Genomic DNA, 15,735 nt, shown 5'->3' with positions numbered 1-15,735 from the left:
CACAAGCTCAAGAGAGGGAGGGGCAGGAGGATGCTGGGCAGAGGGGGTGCAAACGGGAAATCAATGCGCAGGGCCTCTGACCTGCTAATTACATTCTGGGGAAAGGACTCCTATGTGTGCATGCAGGCGGTCAGGGCAGCAGGCTTACACTAGCGGAAGTTAGGAAAGAGATAAAGTCCGCTGCTGGAAAAGTAGCCAGAGCAATTATGAACCATCTCTAGCAAACAGTTCTTAAAAATGACGCTAAGAAGGAATTTTAAATGGAAAGAGCAACCCAAGACTTTAGGCAAGCCAAGCTCTTACTCAGCTGCGTAAGAATGTATGGTTTACGTAACGGAAATTGACAGGGAGTCAAAAAAAGGCGGGAAAACATACTGAAACATCTGTTCAGTATTGATGTTGGCTCAAGGTTGAAGGGATTATTGATGAGTTTTTATTTTATTTACCCTTTTAGTCTTTTTGCCAGTACCACAAATCACTTATTAAGAACAAAGCCGTCTGACCATCTCTAGCAAGAAAGGGATTCTTGTAAAGGCTGGGAGGACCCGTCCAGCAGTGTCCAGATTATGACCGACCCTCCTATGGGTTCCCAGGTGGGCAGCACCTGCCCCACGTGGGTCTGTGGTGGGTGAAGGGGGCCTTGATGTCCCGCAGGCTGCACTTGAAGCTGTCCTGGCCCCACCCAAGAGCAGCCTCGGCAGCCCACACGGGACAGAGGCCCCCGCTCACACCTTCCAGCCGTCCCAGGCTCAGGTGCCCGGCGTGAAGACACAGGCAAAGGGCCAGTCCCAGGCCTGAGCCCCACAGGAGGCCAACACGAGGCCCGCTCGTCCCCCGTGTCACGGGGAGGCCCCTCCAGACCCACCTTGGTGAAGAGCCGCCACCACTGCCAGTTGCGCAGCTTGAGGTAGGCGGCGCAGTTCCTCTGCAGGACCTTCATGGCCGTCAGCTGCTGCTGCCGCTTGGCAAAGGCCCTGTGCAGTGAGGGTCCCGGTCAGCACCCCCGCAGGGACAGCAGACCCCCCACCTGCAGCCCTGACCTCGCTCCCAGAGGCTCTGCTGAGGTGCCGGGGGCCTCTCAAAACAGACGAGAGGGGAAGAAGGCTGGCCTGGGGTCACCTGCGGGTGACCGCACAGAAGGGGACCGGGTTCGAGGTCACCATAGATCCAAGGCAAGTGTGACCGAGGGTCGTTAAGGCGACCTACCGACTGCAGCCTCTCACCCTGTGCCTCCCACAACCTTGGAGCATGTGTTTGGCGAGAGAGTAACAACAGCTGACCTCCTGTGAAGGTCCCCTCAGCCAAACACCACACCCTCATGCTCTGCTCTCAGGGCTCAGAGCTCGGGCCAGAATGGAAGCCCCTGAGCACAGACACCGAGGGGTTCAGGGGACAGCCTTGTAGATGTCCCGCCCGTTGTCCTGCAGCAGGTGAGCCCGGGACCCCACAGGAGCTGCTCTGACTCACGGACGGCCTCCCCTGGAGCACGGGGCTCTGGGGACAGTGGCTCTGGTGTCCTCCCTAACGAGTCACACAGCGAGGAACGGCAGGGGGGCAGGAGCACAGTCACCCCCTTCCACTGCTCACTTTTTTTTTTCCTGCTTTCTTAGGGCTGCACTTGCAGCACATGGAGGTTCCCAGGCTAGGGGTCGAATCGGAGCTACAGCTGCCGGCCTACACCACAGCCACAGCAACATCAGGTCTGAGCTGCATCTGCGACCTACACCACAGCTCATGGCAACGCTGGATCCTTAACCCACTGAGCGAGGCCAGGGATGGAACCCACAACCTCATCATTCCTAGTCAGATTCATTTCCAAAGTCGGATTTGTTTCCGCAATGGGAACTCTGACCCGCTCACTTTAAACCCCAGGAAGCGGGTGGGGGGGGGGGCAGGCAAAGCCACAGGGGCCTCCCAGGGTGACACCTGACTGGCATCGGGGCGCCCCGGCCACCATTTCCCAAGCGCCCTTGGCAGCGGGAGAGCTGGCGAGGCCTCGGGTGGGGTGGGCGTCCCGACTCACTTCCTGGCCAGGTAGCCCCTGCAGCAGGCCTGGAAGCCGATGATGACGTCCGTGATCTTCAGGTCCCGCTCCTCCTCCAGGTGGGCCAGCACGCCCGCCCGGAAGAAGACCTTGCTCTGGCCGATGCGGTACAGGTTGCTGTCGAGCTCCAGGGCTTTGATCTGGATGGAGGAGAGCCGGCCACTTACCGCGTGCCACCCCCGCCGCCATGGAGCCCCAGAGCAAGGCCACGGCCAGGGGCGGGCCCGGAGCCAGGGGCCATCTCTCTGCTCAGCGGGCAGCCTTCCCCGGATGCAGAGAAAGCCGGGCTGGGGGAGGCAGGGGTGGGCGGGGACACTGGGAAGGGGGCAAGCCGGGGGTGGGGGGCAGCCCAGGGCAGGGTAACGAGTCAAACGGGCAGGGAAACCCAGAACCTGGCACTGGAGGGACCTCACAGGTCATCCCCTTCCTTCTCTGTCCTGCCCCCCCACTGCAGTCACACTCTACAGACGCCCAGTCAGGTCACCCCCCTTCAAGCAAAGGGAGCCAGGCATCATTGCTTTCTGGAAGGCCAGCTCAGGCCAGGCCCAGGATCAAACACTCCTTAGGTGACCGCTTAACCTTTGTGAGCCCACATTTCCTCGGCAGTAGAATGGGAATGACGCTTTCTTTAATGAAACATCAACAAACAAAGCAAATGCTGGCGCCCCCTTCCTAGGAGAGCTCCGAGGATCAGACGAGACGCGCCGTCAGCGCTGAGCACAGGGCCAAGCGTGTGACAAGTGCTGAATGGACTTTAGCCTTCGTTACTGTCACTGAGCTGTGTGGGGACAGTGACAAGGCTCTCTTATTACTTGCCCACTGGCAAGGAGGGTCTATCTGTCCGTCTGTCTATCTGCCCGGGAGAGAAGAGATTTAGACTGAGCTCCAAGAGGCAGAGTCTTGAGGAGGGTAAGTGGAATCTGGGGGCCCTCAGTGCCCAGAAAAGGCCCCACAAAAAGGGAAGGTGGGGGGAGGGGAAGCCCACATGGATACCCCCCTGCCCTGCACCCCACCTTCCTCCCTGCAATAAGAACCCAGTCCTGTCTCCCCTGCAAAGTGGGATGGAGGAGACCTGCTTATGGCTGAAGGAAGGACAACCCTCACTGGTCAGCAGCTGTGTCGCCCGGAGAAAGGGTGGCCCAGCCAGGAGCTAGACACGCGGCCCCATCCTTCCCGCCCCCTCGCGCCGGCTGACCGCATCGGAGGGCAAGAGCTGGCTCCCGCTCCCTTTTCCAGCCTCCAGCTCCCTGCCCCTCAATGCACTGCCTGCTCAGAGCAGGTGCTGAAATTCTCCTCCCTTTTCTCTTTCCTCCCCCCACCCCCACCTCTGGCCCATCTTCTGCTGACTCTGGAAAGACCGTGAAGTAAAGAAAACAAGAGGTGCTGCCTGCTGACCTTGGTCACGTCAGACCCAGCAGGACACCTGCTTGCAAAGCGGAAAAATGACCAAGTGGGTGCAGCCCCAGCGTGGCCTTCATTCACGCAAGCAGAACCCAGTCCCCGCTGCCCATCAGGCACTGTTTCGGGGCGGGCAAAAGAGATGAAAAGCCCAGAAACAGCCTCCGGTGGCTTTGGGCAGTTTGCGGTGCCCTGGTGGGGAAGTGCCCCACCAAACACACTGTGCGTGATGATGGGAGGAGACGGGAGCAAGAATGAACCAGAATGTGCCCCGAAGGAAGGGACCATCCCAGCACCGCCTTGAGATGCCACAGGTCTGACCCCTCCTCCCCACCCAGCTCCCTCGGGGCACCTCGACCACCAGAGACCCGAGGGGGTTGCCACCCAGGGTGCTGGACAGAGTCAGAACTGGCTTGTTAGTGGAACCTGAGAGCGCAGCTGTCAACGGACGCAAAGGGCCCCTCCGGTCACACGAGCGCTGATGGAGCGGGTGCCCACCAGCCACAGGCCACCTGACAAGGTGGGGACGATATTGTCTACTCACCATGAGGACACACGCCTGCTTCCCGTCCATGAAGCCCTTGGGGATGGAATTCGGTGTCAGGATCTCGTATCTGAGGAAGAAGAGGGAGCCGGGTCAGAACGCCCCCAGCTCCAATTCCACACGGGCTGGGATGCCCACGAGAGAGGCAAGGTCCCCCCAGAGGGCAGCAGACGCAGACATCTCCCCACAAAGTCTCTGAAGGACAGGGGCCATTCCGTGAATCCCGCCTGGCTCTTCTCTTAGGCTGAATGGCACAAGGAAGGCCTGGTGTTTTCCAGAAAGTGAATGGAAACACCCACTGAACTGTTTGGCTCACTCCACAGTGAGCGTTAGGCTTACTAGCTGCGTGCTAGCATCCACATCTGTAACCCCAGCAGGCCAGTCCCAGCTCTTCCCCGAGACGCTGCAGGAACTGCTCATCAACGGGGTGGTCCAAGCCATTAAACGGGGCTGCGTCATGACAGCAACTGGCACTAAACACAGTCATTAGGCAAAGAGCCCGGCACCACTAATGCCCCCCTCCCCACGCACAGCAGGCTTCCTTTTCCATAAAGTCCCTTCCATGCTCCGGTCTCCAGCTGATGCTCCTTTCTTGTCTTTTTGCCATTTCTAGGGCCGCTCCCCAGGCTAGGGGTCGAATCGGAGCTGTAGCCACCGGCCTACACCACAGCCACAGCAACGCAGGATCCGAGCCGTGTCTTTGACCTGCACCACAGCTCACGGCAACACCAGATCCTTAACCCACTGAGCAAGGCCAGGGATCGAACCTGCAACCTCATGGTTCCTAGTCAGATTCGTTAACCACTGAACCACGACAGGAACTCCCTGATGCTCGTTCTTTTCAGAGCTCCTCTAACTGCGGCAAAGTGCGCCAGGCCCCTGCAGTCAGCAGGGGTGAAAGCCAATGAGAGGACTTTCGTTTTGGTAGCAAAACGGGGAAGTGCCTCCACACACAGAGGGTGGCGCAGAGGACCAGGCGAGGAGCCAGGCGGCCGGATCCAGCTCGAGGTGAAGGAGGAAACGGCTCCCCGACCAAAGACCCTGGGCTGCGGGCCCCGCTCACCTTTGCCGGAACTCCTGGAAGACCACGCGGTTGGGGAAGCCCTGGCGGCAGATCCGGATGCCCTCCAGGACGCCGTTACAGCGCAGCTGGTCCAGCACCAGGTGGGGGTCCAGCTTGCCAGCCTAGGGAAGGAAATACACGCATGTGCTCCCGCTTCTGTGCCCAGGAACTAACGGAGAAAGGGCAGGTCCCTCCGGAGGCAACAGAACAAAAGCCTCCCCGGGAGCTGGGAGTCGCCGCCCCCCACAGTTTTAACAGCTCGGGTGCTAGAGCCAGGTCCGAGCAAGGCAGAAACGCAGGCTACAAGTGCAGGCCATCTCCTAAGAGTCCCCGAGCCACCCCCAGAGGGCTCCGAGGCCGAGGGCTCCGTGTGCCACGGTGGAGACAGACGGGGCTGAGCACCCCGTGCCACGCTGCCGAGCAGCCGCACCTTCTTCTCGTGGTTGGGGATGATGCAGCGGACGAAGTTGGGGTTGGTGTTTCTCAGTGTGGCCATCAGCTTGGCCAGCTGCTCCTTGTACAGCTGCCCCACGGTTCGGAACATGCCCTTGCGCGTCTTGAAGGCACCGGGCAGCGCCGTCTCCGACATGCCGGCCACCTGGTCCAGGCCAATGATGCGGTCCACTGTGGAGACCACGAAAAGCGCGCGTGAGCACCCAATGGGTCCGGGCGGGGGGCGGACAGCTGGGAAGGAGACAGACATTTGGACAGAAAAAGAGGAGACAACGGAACAGCAGACCTTTTCTACTTGGAGTCTACACAGCAGGCCAAGGTCATCTCCAAACGCTGAGCAAACTTGACCTTGTGAGCAGGGAGCAGAAAGCAGGAAAGGGTTTGGAAAGACTGCGGAGCCACTAGGGGGAGCAGCGCGCTGGTGAAGGCTAACTCCACGCCCCCCTCACTCATCTCAGCCACGCTGGGAGGCTCGTAACCCACAGGCACAACAGCGAAACATGCATTTTGGAGAGAGGAGCCGAGCTGGTCTGCTCGCCTGGCTCTGAGGAGGTGTTCAGACTTGACCTACAGGGACTCTGCAATCCTTGGATCCCAGTGGAAATTCAAAAATCAGCATCCTGAAGGCCCGTTGACTTTTCCCTGACAGTCCTGGGCTAAGAGTCAGAAGGCAGGAGCACAAAAGCCACCCTGCCACCGCCCACAGGGCTCTGGAGGACCCCCTCTGTCTGCACTCCCCCCACGCAGAGCTCCCCCCACGCAGGGTCTCAAGCAGCCTGGGTGCAGTCAAAGCACAGAATTCCAGAGACCCAGGGCCACCTAGGGCTTCCCCAGAGACCCAGGCTCCTCCTTCCTCTCGGGTCTCGCTTGGTCTCCAAGCTCCCGGGTCTTTATCATCTAAACCAACCCTCAGGAAGTAGCCCTTGTCACCGAGGCTCCTGCCCAGAGCAATGACGTGAACCACCTCCTCCAAGGCGCAAACCCAGCCTAAGTGGCCAGAGAGAGAAGGTCTGTTTTAAGCAAGAGCCGGTATTAAATTTAACGGCTTCCATTGCTGGATGCAAAAGTCCAGAATTCTGTGACAAAATCGGCTCCCTCTTCCTTTGTGGCCAGATCGCTGTCCTTTATTTGAAGACAAGAAAAAGGACAGATGCTCGAGAGGGAAGCCGGGAGTGAGGGTGGACCTGATGAGCCCCTCAAATACAACGGGAGGCACTGGGACCTCATGCAGCCACCACCGAGCCCCTCTGACTGGCCACCAAAAGTGTCCCAAGAGTGGGTGGCTTGGGAAAGCCACTCAGGTCGCCCGGGGGGGGGGGGGTTGAATACACCCCATAATGACTGAGTGTCTCATGTGAGCATGTCTTTCTCCCAGGAGGCCTGGCCTAGGAGGAGCAGGTGCCTGCAAAGTGCTGTTGGATGGATACACGGATGCCCTCCCACCTCTTATGTGCGCGCACACGCGCACACACACACACACACACACACACACACACACCAGCAGCCCTCATGCTCACACACAGCAGCAATCCAAGCGATGAGACATCGCCTTCACGAGGGGCAGCTCTGAAGGGGATAGGGATTTTTTTTCCTTTTAAGATCTAAAACACAAAATCGCCAATATCTAAACACGGCCCTGATGGGGCTGGTTTTCTAGCCGAGGCCTGTGCCAGGGAGCGGGGAGGAGCCTGCTCACAAGCCCGGGGCGGAGACCGGGGAAGGGCAGTCAGGCAGGCGCAGCCGCGGCAGAGAAAGCTCAGCAGAAGCGTGTGCCACACGGGCCTGGATGCACCACACACGGACGCCACGCCGGGCGGCCAGTCACCTGGTTCTAGGTGGAGGATAGGAAAGCGCTGATAGAAATAGGCTCGCTGGGTGCTCTGCATCTCTGCAACAGAGAGGTTAAAGCAAAACCCAGGCAGAGGCAAGGAGAAACCGGCAGAACCAACGAAAAGAACAGCTTCCGAGGAGAGGAGGGGCTGCGGGGAGGACCCGGAAGGGAACCTGGGTGGCTGGTCTAAGGCCACCGAGCGACGCCCGCAAGGGGAAGCGCCGGGCTTGTCTGTGACCGTGGAGCCCTGAGAAGTCTCTGCCTGAGAGCAAGTGGCTGCACAGCACATTCAAGGATGCTCGGGGCTCAGGACAGGCTGACCCTTAGGGCTGGAGGAGTCCACGCTCCTGGGAGCTAAGTGGACACAAGCCCGCCAGCCCGCATCTGGTGGAGACGCGCGCGCCCTTGTCCTGGGCTCTGCCCGCTGCCGGGGAGGGACGAGGCCCGGCGGCGGGCCTGGGGAAGTGGGTGAGGGCCGCGGGCGTACCATCCTTCCACAGCTCCGAGACGAACTTGTCAGAGGACTGGTGCAGCAGCGTGGCGATGTTGTCGTTTAGCGGGTCCATGTTCTTCATCAGCCACTCATCCGCTTTGTAATCCACCTGCCAGATGGGACCCCGGGTCACAGGCTGCTCGGGGGCACCGGGGTGCACAGCCTCCTGGAGGACGAGCTGACCCCACGTGTGGAGACACGAAAAACCACGAACCCCTCCATCTGGCGGTTCTATCCCCAGGAAACAAGTAAGTGACAAGAGTGGACGCTGCCAGAGTGTGTCTCTGTGGAGTCACGTGACAGGGCAAGACCACACAAATGCCCAGCACACAGTTGCACCTACGCCATAAAACGTTTGTTTTTAAATTTTTTTAAGGTAATAGGAACATAAGGGAAAAATCCCAGAAAGATATTAATGAAATGTTATGATTATTTCCTTTGAGGAACAGGACAAGTATTTTTGCGTTTCTTGTATTTTCAGGATATCCAGGTTTTCTCCGAGCATGTACTATCGTTATCTTTTTTGAAATACGTTCTTTAGGAAAACGTTTCTGATGAAAGGGAGTTCCCATTGTGGCTCACCCGGTTAGGAGCCCAACAAGTATCCATGAGGATGCAGGTTCAATCCCTGGCCTCACTCAGTGACGTAAGGATCTGGCATTGCTGAGAGCTGTGGTGTACATTGCAGATGCAGCTCCGATCTGGCGTGGCTGTGGCTGTGGTGTAGGCCAGCAGCTGCAGCTCCAATTTGACCCCCTAGCCTGGGAACTTCCATATGATGCAGGTGCGGCCCTAAAAAGCCAATGTTCTTATTGACATGCATAATACGATGTTTTAAATATATAAAATATAAAAAAACATCTGAGCTGGGTGTCTTGGCCATCTGTCCCCCTGGGCATAGCCGGCGTCCCTGTCATTTTAATGACAGGAGCACAGCCCCGGTGAGGAAGCACACAGCCAGTGTCACCATTCAACCCTCCTATGGGCTTGCCCAGTATCGGGCATCACAGACGGCACTGCATCAAATGCCTTCTGGCATTTCTAACAAAGGTGGAAGTGGAATTGGCAGCTCAGGTGGTACCACCTTAAGGAACTGGAGAAGCAGGTGTTTTTGTTTTTTTGGTTTTTTTTTTTTGCGTTTTAGGGTCACACTCGTGGCACGTGGAGGTTCCCAGGCTAGGGATCTAATCGGAGCTGTGGCCGCCAGCCTACACCACAGCCACAGCCACAGCCACGTGGGATCCAAGCCACATCTGCGACCTACACCACAGCTCATGGCAACACTATATCCTTAACCCACTGAGCAAGGCCAGGGATTAAACCCACCACCTCATGGATCCTAGTCAGATTTGTTCTGCCATGCCACAACGGGACCTCCCAGGTTTTATTATCTCATGTAAAGAGTGGCTTACGAAGCCACAGGAGCCAGCAAAGTTAAGCAGGGGAGACTGAGCAGCTCTGGGCCCAGGAGCACAGGTGGCCTGGGAGCAGCGCTGGGAAAGCGCCAGTCTCCTCACCCTTCATCACGACCAGCACGGGAGACTGGGCCCAGCCGAGCTGGTCACACATCCCAGTGTAACCAGCTGCTAGAGACTCTGCAAGCAACTCAGCGTGCTGAGAAAAACCAGCTCAGTCTGAGCCCGGACGCTGCAGACCAGGACACTCCTGTCCAGTGAGGTTTGGCCCCAGGAGGAAGCCAGCTAGAGGGTGCGTGCCCGCTGGGTGATGGCAGTTCTGCCATTTACTGGCCGGTGGCCTTGGCAATGACAAAGCCATCGTCCAAGACTGTGGCTCTCACCCTGGGGACTGTGCCCCCACACCTATCACATCCAGAGACGTTTCTGGGTGTCCCCAGTAGGGAGGGCGCTACTTACCTCTGGTGGGAGAAGCCAGAGATGCGGCTAAGCAGCCTACAAAGCAAGCACTGAGCCACCCCTGTTGTGGGCAGTGGGGGCTGAGACGCCCCGCCCCAGAGCACTGCCTGCCCCGCTATGACCCCAGTACAGCGGTGGTCACCCCCGTTTTCCTGAGGCGGCAACCAAGCTTCAGAGAGGTGAAGTAGCCGGGCCGAAGTCACACAGGGCAGAGCTCTAATTCCAACGCCAGAGCCCATGCCTTTAGCACACATCTTACTTCTGCACACAGAAAATGCACCTAATGATAATACACAACATGCTACCAGCCTGAGCACGTACAGGGTACTGCAGCTTCAAAGCCTCACTCACATGGGACAGTGCCCAGGAGTTGTGAATGTGGACTGTGGCCACCCTGCCACCAGACCCCTTATCAGATGAGTTATGGGACTAGAATACTGTGCCCCTCCCCCACCTCAGGGCGCAGGACTCAGAATCTCCCACGAAGGTCGGGCCGGGCCGGCACTTCCCTTGTTTGCTCCTCACCTTGCCGGCATAGTGGATGATGCAGAAATCAGCTTTGTCCTTCAGCTGCTTGGGCTTCTGGAACTTGGGGTGGGTGCCCTGCTCCTGCATCACCTTCTCCACGAAGCTCTTGTCCGTGGCTTTGGGGAACCAGCACTCCTCGTCCAGCAGCGCCAGGATGCCAGGGGGGCCTGCCTGGAGGAAGCACAGCGTCCCAGCAGGGGGCTCGACAAGGGAACCGCCCACTTCCGCCAACTCCCAGCATCCTTCTAGAAGGTGGGCGGTGCTTCCCCCACAGGGGAAATAAATAAGGAGCATCACTGAAAGCACTCAGTTTTCATGGCATTCCGGTTTAAAAGGAAACCTTTGGGGCTCTAGGCTATGGCCGACACACCTTCGCCCAATGATCCATCCCAGGGATCTCCAGTTAGTGCGCTGGGGATCACCTGGTGGGCCTGAGGGGCCGTGTAGACCCCTGACCCACGACCCAGAGGCTGCCCTCAGCAGGTGCCAGGTCCTGCAGACCCTCTCGAACCCCGCCCCACATACCCCAGGTCTGCACCACTCTGGGGAGAGGGGTGACACTCAGGACCAGCCTCCTGAGGAAGAGAAAGCGCCCCAGAGCCCAGGGCCCTTCCGTGCACTGAGTTTCAGGACCAGAGAGCAGACACAGGCATTGTGGGGACTGGCTGACAAGCCTGGGAGCCATGTGGGTTCTGGTTGGTTGGAAACCACAACTGATTTAAAAAAGAGAAGTCCTCCTCATTGCAAAAGGAAATCATTTGGTGTTAGGCTTATGGAGAGTTCCATCCCCAGAGGGGCAGCGAGAGGCAGGCCGAGGCCTGGCGGGTCTGGCCTTACTGGCTTCTCGATGAGGTCGATGCAGGGCTGCAGGTCGAGGCCGAAGTCGATGAAGTTCCACTCGATGCCCTCGCGCTGGTACTCCTCCTGCTCCAGGATGAACATCGTGTGGTTGAAGAGCTGCTGCAGCTTCTCGTTGGTGTAGTTGATGCAGAGCTGCTCGAAGGAGTTCAGCTGCAAGAGGGAAACCCGGTCAGAGACGCCTGTCCTGCGGCGAGGCCCGCGAAGCCCAGGGGAGGCAGGGGACGGGTGTTTGTGAAGAACCTCCCCAGGCCCCTCCAAGCTTGGGCCTCCCATTATCACACTTATGCGCAGGGGCTGCACTTCTGGGCCCACACCTCTCCCTCTCCAGCAGTCTGGGAACGCCCTTTGCATCAGAAGGACGTTTTAAAATGCATAGATTCCAAAAGAGAGAAGTTGAGACGTAATTATCATATTGTGACATGAATACATGGTGCCCCCCCCTCTTTTTTTTTTTGGCCATGCCTGAGGGACATGGAAGTTCCCTGGCCAGGGGTGGAACCCATGCCACAGCTGTGACAACAGGTCCTTAACCCACTGAGCCACCAGGGAACTCCCATGGTGCTTCTACATTAACAAGCACAAGCCGTGGGTTTAATAACTCGAGAACTTTTAAGTAGAGATGAACATAAATGGGCATGACAACACCTCGGCAACAACTCCTGGGATGTGAAAATGTCTGATTTCTTCTGGAGGCAGATCACAGGCACTGCTACTGCAGCTGTGGTTCGCATACTCTGCTCAGCCCACAGCCGACAAAACTGCCTGCATTTCAGGGAGGTTCCCAGCAAAGAAAGAGGTTCGTTCCCCCACCCAAGTTCATGGTTCCTCTGAAACTGACCATGGACCCCAAGTTGAGAACCTCTCCCCTTCTGTAGTCATCAGTTTTCCTACCTGACCTCGAAGTCTTTGGGGGCAGGGACAATGTCTTGTCCCAACACCCGATAAATATTTGAGACTAAAAAGAGAGTAAATCAACAGAGAGCCCCTGCCCTGAGGCCTCCTGGAGCGCCGTCCAGAAGGTGCCAGTCTCGCCAGCACTTCTGGCTGGGAAAGGGCATCTTGTTTAAGCTGAAAATACGCCCAACCAAGGTCTCCTGTGTCCACACGGGAAGGAGGGGCCGGCCTGGGGGGCTGTGGGGCCGCAGGAGAGGACCCCAGCCCAAGGAGAAGCGGCCCGGGGGCCGAGGGGGCGCGAGGGGCCCGAGGGAGGCGCTCACATCGAAGATCTCGAAGCCGGCGATGTCCAGGATGCCGATGAACGAGGCGCCCTGCCGCTTGGTCTTGTCCAGAGCCTTGTTGATGCGCAGGACCAGCCAGCGGAACATGCGCTCGTAGGTGGCCTTGGCCAAGGCCTCGATGGCAAAGTCAGCCTGGGGGGGACACCCAGGAGGGCGGGGATCAGACACACGGAGCCTTTAAGCCCTCATGCCCTGGCTCCACAAATGTCACCTATGGGGCCCAGCCCCAGATAAATAGCCCTCAAGATGGAACAAAGCTCCACATACAAATTTGTTCACTGCATTGTCACTGATAAGGAACGTGTGGCAACCTCAAATGTCCAACCATACAGGCAGAGTGAACTTAGAGGCCTTTTTAAAATAAAGGGCACGAAGTGAAGTTTCTACAGTAGAAACAACAACCTGTCTGAGAGCTGCTGCAAATCTGCTTGTGCAGGCAGATCGGGTTAACCACAAGCCAAGACTGGCCAAGATGTGTGGCTCCTGAAGCCACCTGAGTGACAGGTGCATGGGCTCCCTTCACTACTCTGCTTTGTTTTGCAGAATATTACTTGAGAAGTTCCATAATACAGCCACAGTGCCAACTCTAAGTTCAAAAAAGAAGGAAAGGAAGAAAGAAAAGGCCCTTGCAGGAAAGAAAGAGCCGCCCCGTAAAGGCGCCGGGTAGGACCGAAGCAATGTTTTTCCTTCTCTAGACTCGTCTGTATCTTCTGAATCTTAAGTGTGTGAGTGTCGTGTTTTTATAAAGAAAGACTAAAGCCTCTGCATTCATCAGGGAAATGAACAGCAGGCCTTAACCGTGCCCGGCGTCCTTTGAAAACACCGCTCTTGGCTTTGGAGGGAGGACTCTGCATAACATCAGCCGTCGGCCGCTGGTGTGAGGCACAGTGGACGGCAAAAGGACAGACGGATCAACGGAACTTCATAATTTTGGGAGCTGGGAGCAGCAGTTTAAAAGAGCCCAGTGCCAGGGCCATGAGAGAAACCAGAAACCACCAGTGCAGGCCCTGCTGGGAGGGGCTCAGGTCCTGGGCAGTGGGCACGTGTGTGTGGCACAGACCCCTGCTGCTTCTCCCCATGGGCGGCAGGACAGCAGGTGGGGGACAGACCGCTGCTTGGCCTGGGCCCCAAGGATGGCAGGTGCCACCGCCCTGGCCGCAGGAAGGGCCGTGCTTCAGGAACAGCGTGTGCTCGCGTCGCTTCCCCCCGCATCCTTGCTGACCAATCGGCCTCCACATCACCTGGAGGCAAGAGGCTCAAGGCAGCCTAGAGGCCGCCCCCAGGGATGGCCCTTCCTCGGCGGGGGCCTTGGCCGTGATCCTGGACCCTGGGCTTGTGCCAGCTTCCTCGTGCTCTCAGTGGGGGTAACGGCACTCTGCTCACCGAGGTGCCGTGGGGACTGAATGGGGAGGGGGACAGTGGCAAGCACAGCGATGGCCCAGCACAGGCCCCAGCCTGGCCGCTGCAGTGGTCCTCACCGAGGAGGCAGCCTCGGCCAGAGGGCTTACCTGCTCCTTCGTCTGCGCCTTCTGCACGTAATCCCGTCCCACCTTGATGCGCGGGGTAAGGATGCCTCTGGTGAAATCGGTCACGTTGATGCCCAAGAGGTGGGACACTTTTTGGGCCGCTGATATTTTTCAGAGAGTATGGAGAGGAGGAATGAAAGGTTTTAATTAAACCCAAGAGAACGAGTCCCTCAGCTCCACCTGGGAAAGCTCCGGTAACTGAGTGAGCGTTTCCAAGACAACCGAACAGGTCCTTCCTCCGCGGGACACAGAACAGGCGGCTCTCCCCTCAGCCAGGCCAGCATCTTAACTGGGGGCCTCGCATCGGTACCTCTGCACACCTTGGCCAGAAAAGGGGTCCTGCCCACAGGCAGCATTGCCAGGAGCACCCCGCCCCAGATGGGGGACCGAACAGGACAATCCGCGTGCCCATGACATTTTCTGAAAGCCCCTGAGAGACCGAAGGGAAGAGCAGTGGCCGAGGGGCGGTGACAACAGTGTTTCATGTCCTAGCGAGTTCATGAGCAGGACGAGTGACAGCAGTAACAACTGGGATAACATGTCTGGCCTCAGAACACATGGAGGAAACGCTGGCCCTTGTGGGCATGGGTTTTCTAACTCATGCTGATGCTCACTCCGTGAGCTCACGCGTGTTTACAAAACATACAGAGTGACGGGCAGCCACAAACACACATACCGGGGGGGAAAAAAGAGAGGAGTATCTGGAATTTCTCTCAGACTCCTCCCGAGCCGGTCCAAACCCAGGCACCTGCCCCCGTCTCTCAGGTGAGGGGCCCGGGCTTACCCGTGTTGTCGGGCATGGACGCCTGGTCGGTGTTACGCTCCTTCTTGAAGACGATGTTGCCCAGCTGGAGGACCCCCGAGATGACCCGCAGCAAGCCTTCGGGGCAAAATCAAAGGCAGTTCAGACCCAGGCGTGGGGTGGAGTAAGCCCTCAAGGGGGGCCCACAGGCAGGACAAGCACCAGGGCACCAGGCCTTGGCCCGAACCACGTCTCTAGGGCCTCCCGCCAGCCTCAGCGTGGACAGCCTTTCGATACGAGCTCTGCTAACCCTCCCAGCATTTCCAAATCTGGACCAAGGGTGTGCCTCTACCCAGGGGCCCACTGTCTGCCTTTATAAATAAAGTTTTATTGGAACACAGCCGGGCCTGTCCATTTGCGTGGTGTCTATGGGGAGCAACAGTGGCTCTGACCATAGTGCTAGAGAATCTTCGTAAAACAAAGCCTCAAGACCCTGCCCCCCTCCCTCTAGAGAAAAGACACAGGCAAGCCCCACACTGCTACTGACTCTGGGCTTCACCAGCACAGAGACCCCAGCCCAGCCCCTTCCACACTTGCCCGGACAAAGCAGGAACATTCCACCTTCAGCGAACAGCAGGGACACGAGTGGTGGCCCCAGACCCTGGGCAGCCAGGAACCTGACCTTGGTTCCCTTGTGTCCCCTGGCGACACGACTGGGAACAAACCACCCTGAACCTTCAATCTGAGGGACTAGCCCCACACGCTCAAGGCCTTTCTCTCACTAAGGAAGGGCCCGCCAGGCCCTGAGGGGGCGACGTCCAGCCTCCCTGCCTCCCCCCCGGGCAGGGCGGGCCGTACCCATCTGCTCCTCCTCGGGGATGCCCATGATCCGCATGGCCTCCATGGTCTCCTGGAACATGTCCTTGTCCTGCTGCCCGGGGATGGTGACATGCCCGTTGGACAGGAAGCGGTATTTGTTGTACGGCTCCAGCAGGAGATCAGCTGTCGGGGGCAGAGGGCGAGGGTTCGTGAAGGCCAGGAGGTGATGGAACCAGAGGCTCCAGTCCACACGGTGACCTCAAAGGTGTGGGAGAGCGGAAAGGGCCCCGGAGCCCAGAAACAGTCCAGCAAGTGCAGAGC

General features: G+C 58.2%; 1 protein-coding gene across 12 annotated transcripts in view; it reads right to left on the bottom strand.

The window, feature by feature from the left end:
• MYH9 (myosin heavy chain 9) overlaps positions 1 to 15,735 on the bottom strand; it is a 123,043-nt gene that overhangs the window by 17,812 nt on the left and 89,496 nt on the right. For 11 of the 12 annotated variants that reach the window (XM_084955407.1, XM_084955415.1, XM_084955410.1 and 8 more), the window contains 12 exons: positions 15,454 to 15,597; positions 14,638 to 14,733; positions 13,836 to 13,954; positions 12,307 to 12,459; positions 11,066 to 11,239; positions 10,226 to 10,399; positions 7,821 to 7,935; positions 5,480 to 5,673; positions 5,050 to 5,171; positions 3,987 to 4,056; positions 2,024 to 2,184; positions 866 to 974 (listed from right to left, as the gene is read on the bottom strand). In XM_084955407.1, coding sequence (XP_084811533.1) covers positions 866 to 974; positions 2,024 to 2,184; positions 3,987 to 4,056; positions 5,050 to 5,171; positions 5,480 to 5,673; positions 7,821 to 7,935; positions 10,226 to 10,399; positions 11,066 to 11,239; positions 12,307 to 12,459; positions 13,836 to 13,954; positions 14,638 to 14,733; positions 15,454 to 15,597 — 1,631 coding nt within the window. Of the gene's footprint in view, positions 1 to 865; positions 975 to 2,023; positions 2,185 to 3,986; positions 4,057 to 5,049; positions 5,172 to 5,479; positions 5,674 to 7,820; positions 8,543 to 9,061; positions 10,400 to 11,065; positions 11,240 to 12,306; positions 12,460 to 13,835; positions 13,955 to 14,637; positions 14,734 to 15,453; positions 15,598 to 15,735 lie in introns of all 12 variants that reach the window. The other variant, XM_084955418.1, reaches the window with a different exon arrangement.

This window comes from Sus scrofa, chromosome 5 (genome assembly GCF_054392235.1).
Source record: "Sus scrofa isolate SSC_HxYL_T2T_F1_AM1 chromosome 5, Sscrofa_HxYL_maternal_Yorkshire_Landrace_v2.0, whole genome shotgun sequence".
Taxonomy (NCBI): Eukaryota; Metazoa; Chordata; class Mammalia; order Artiodactyla; family Suidae; genus Sus; species Sus scrofa.
The sequence above is the reverse complement of the archived record's forward strand: the minus strand, read 5'-3'. Positions and strand labels throughout refer to the sequence as shown.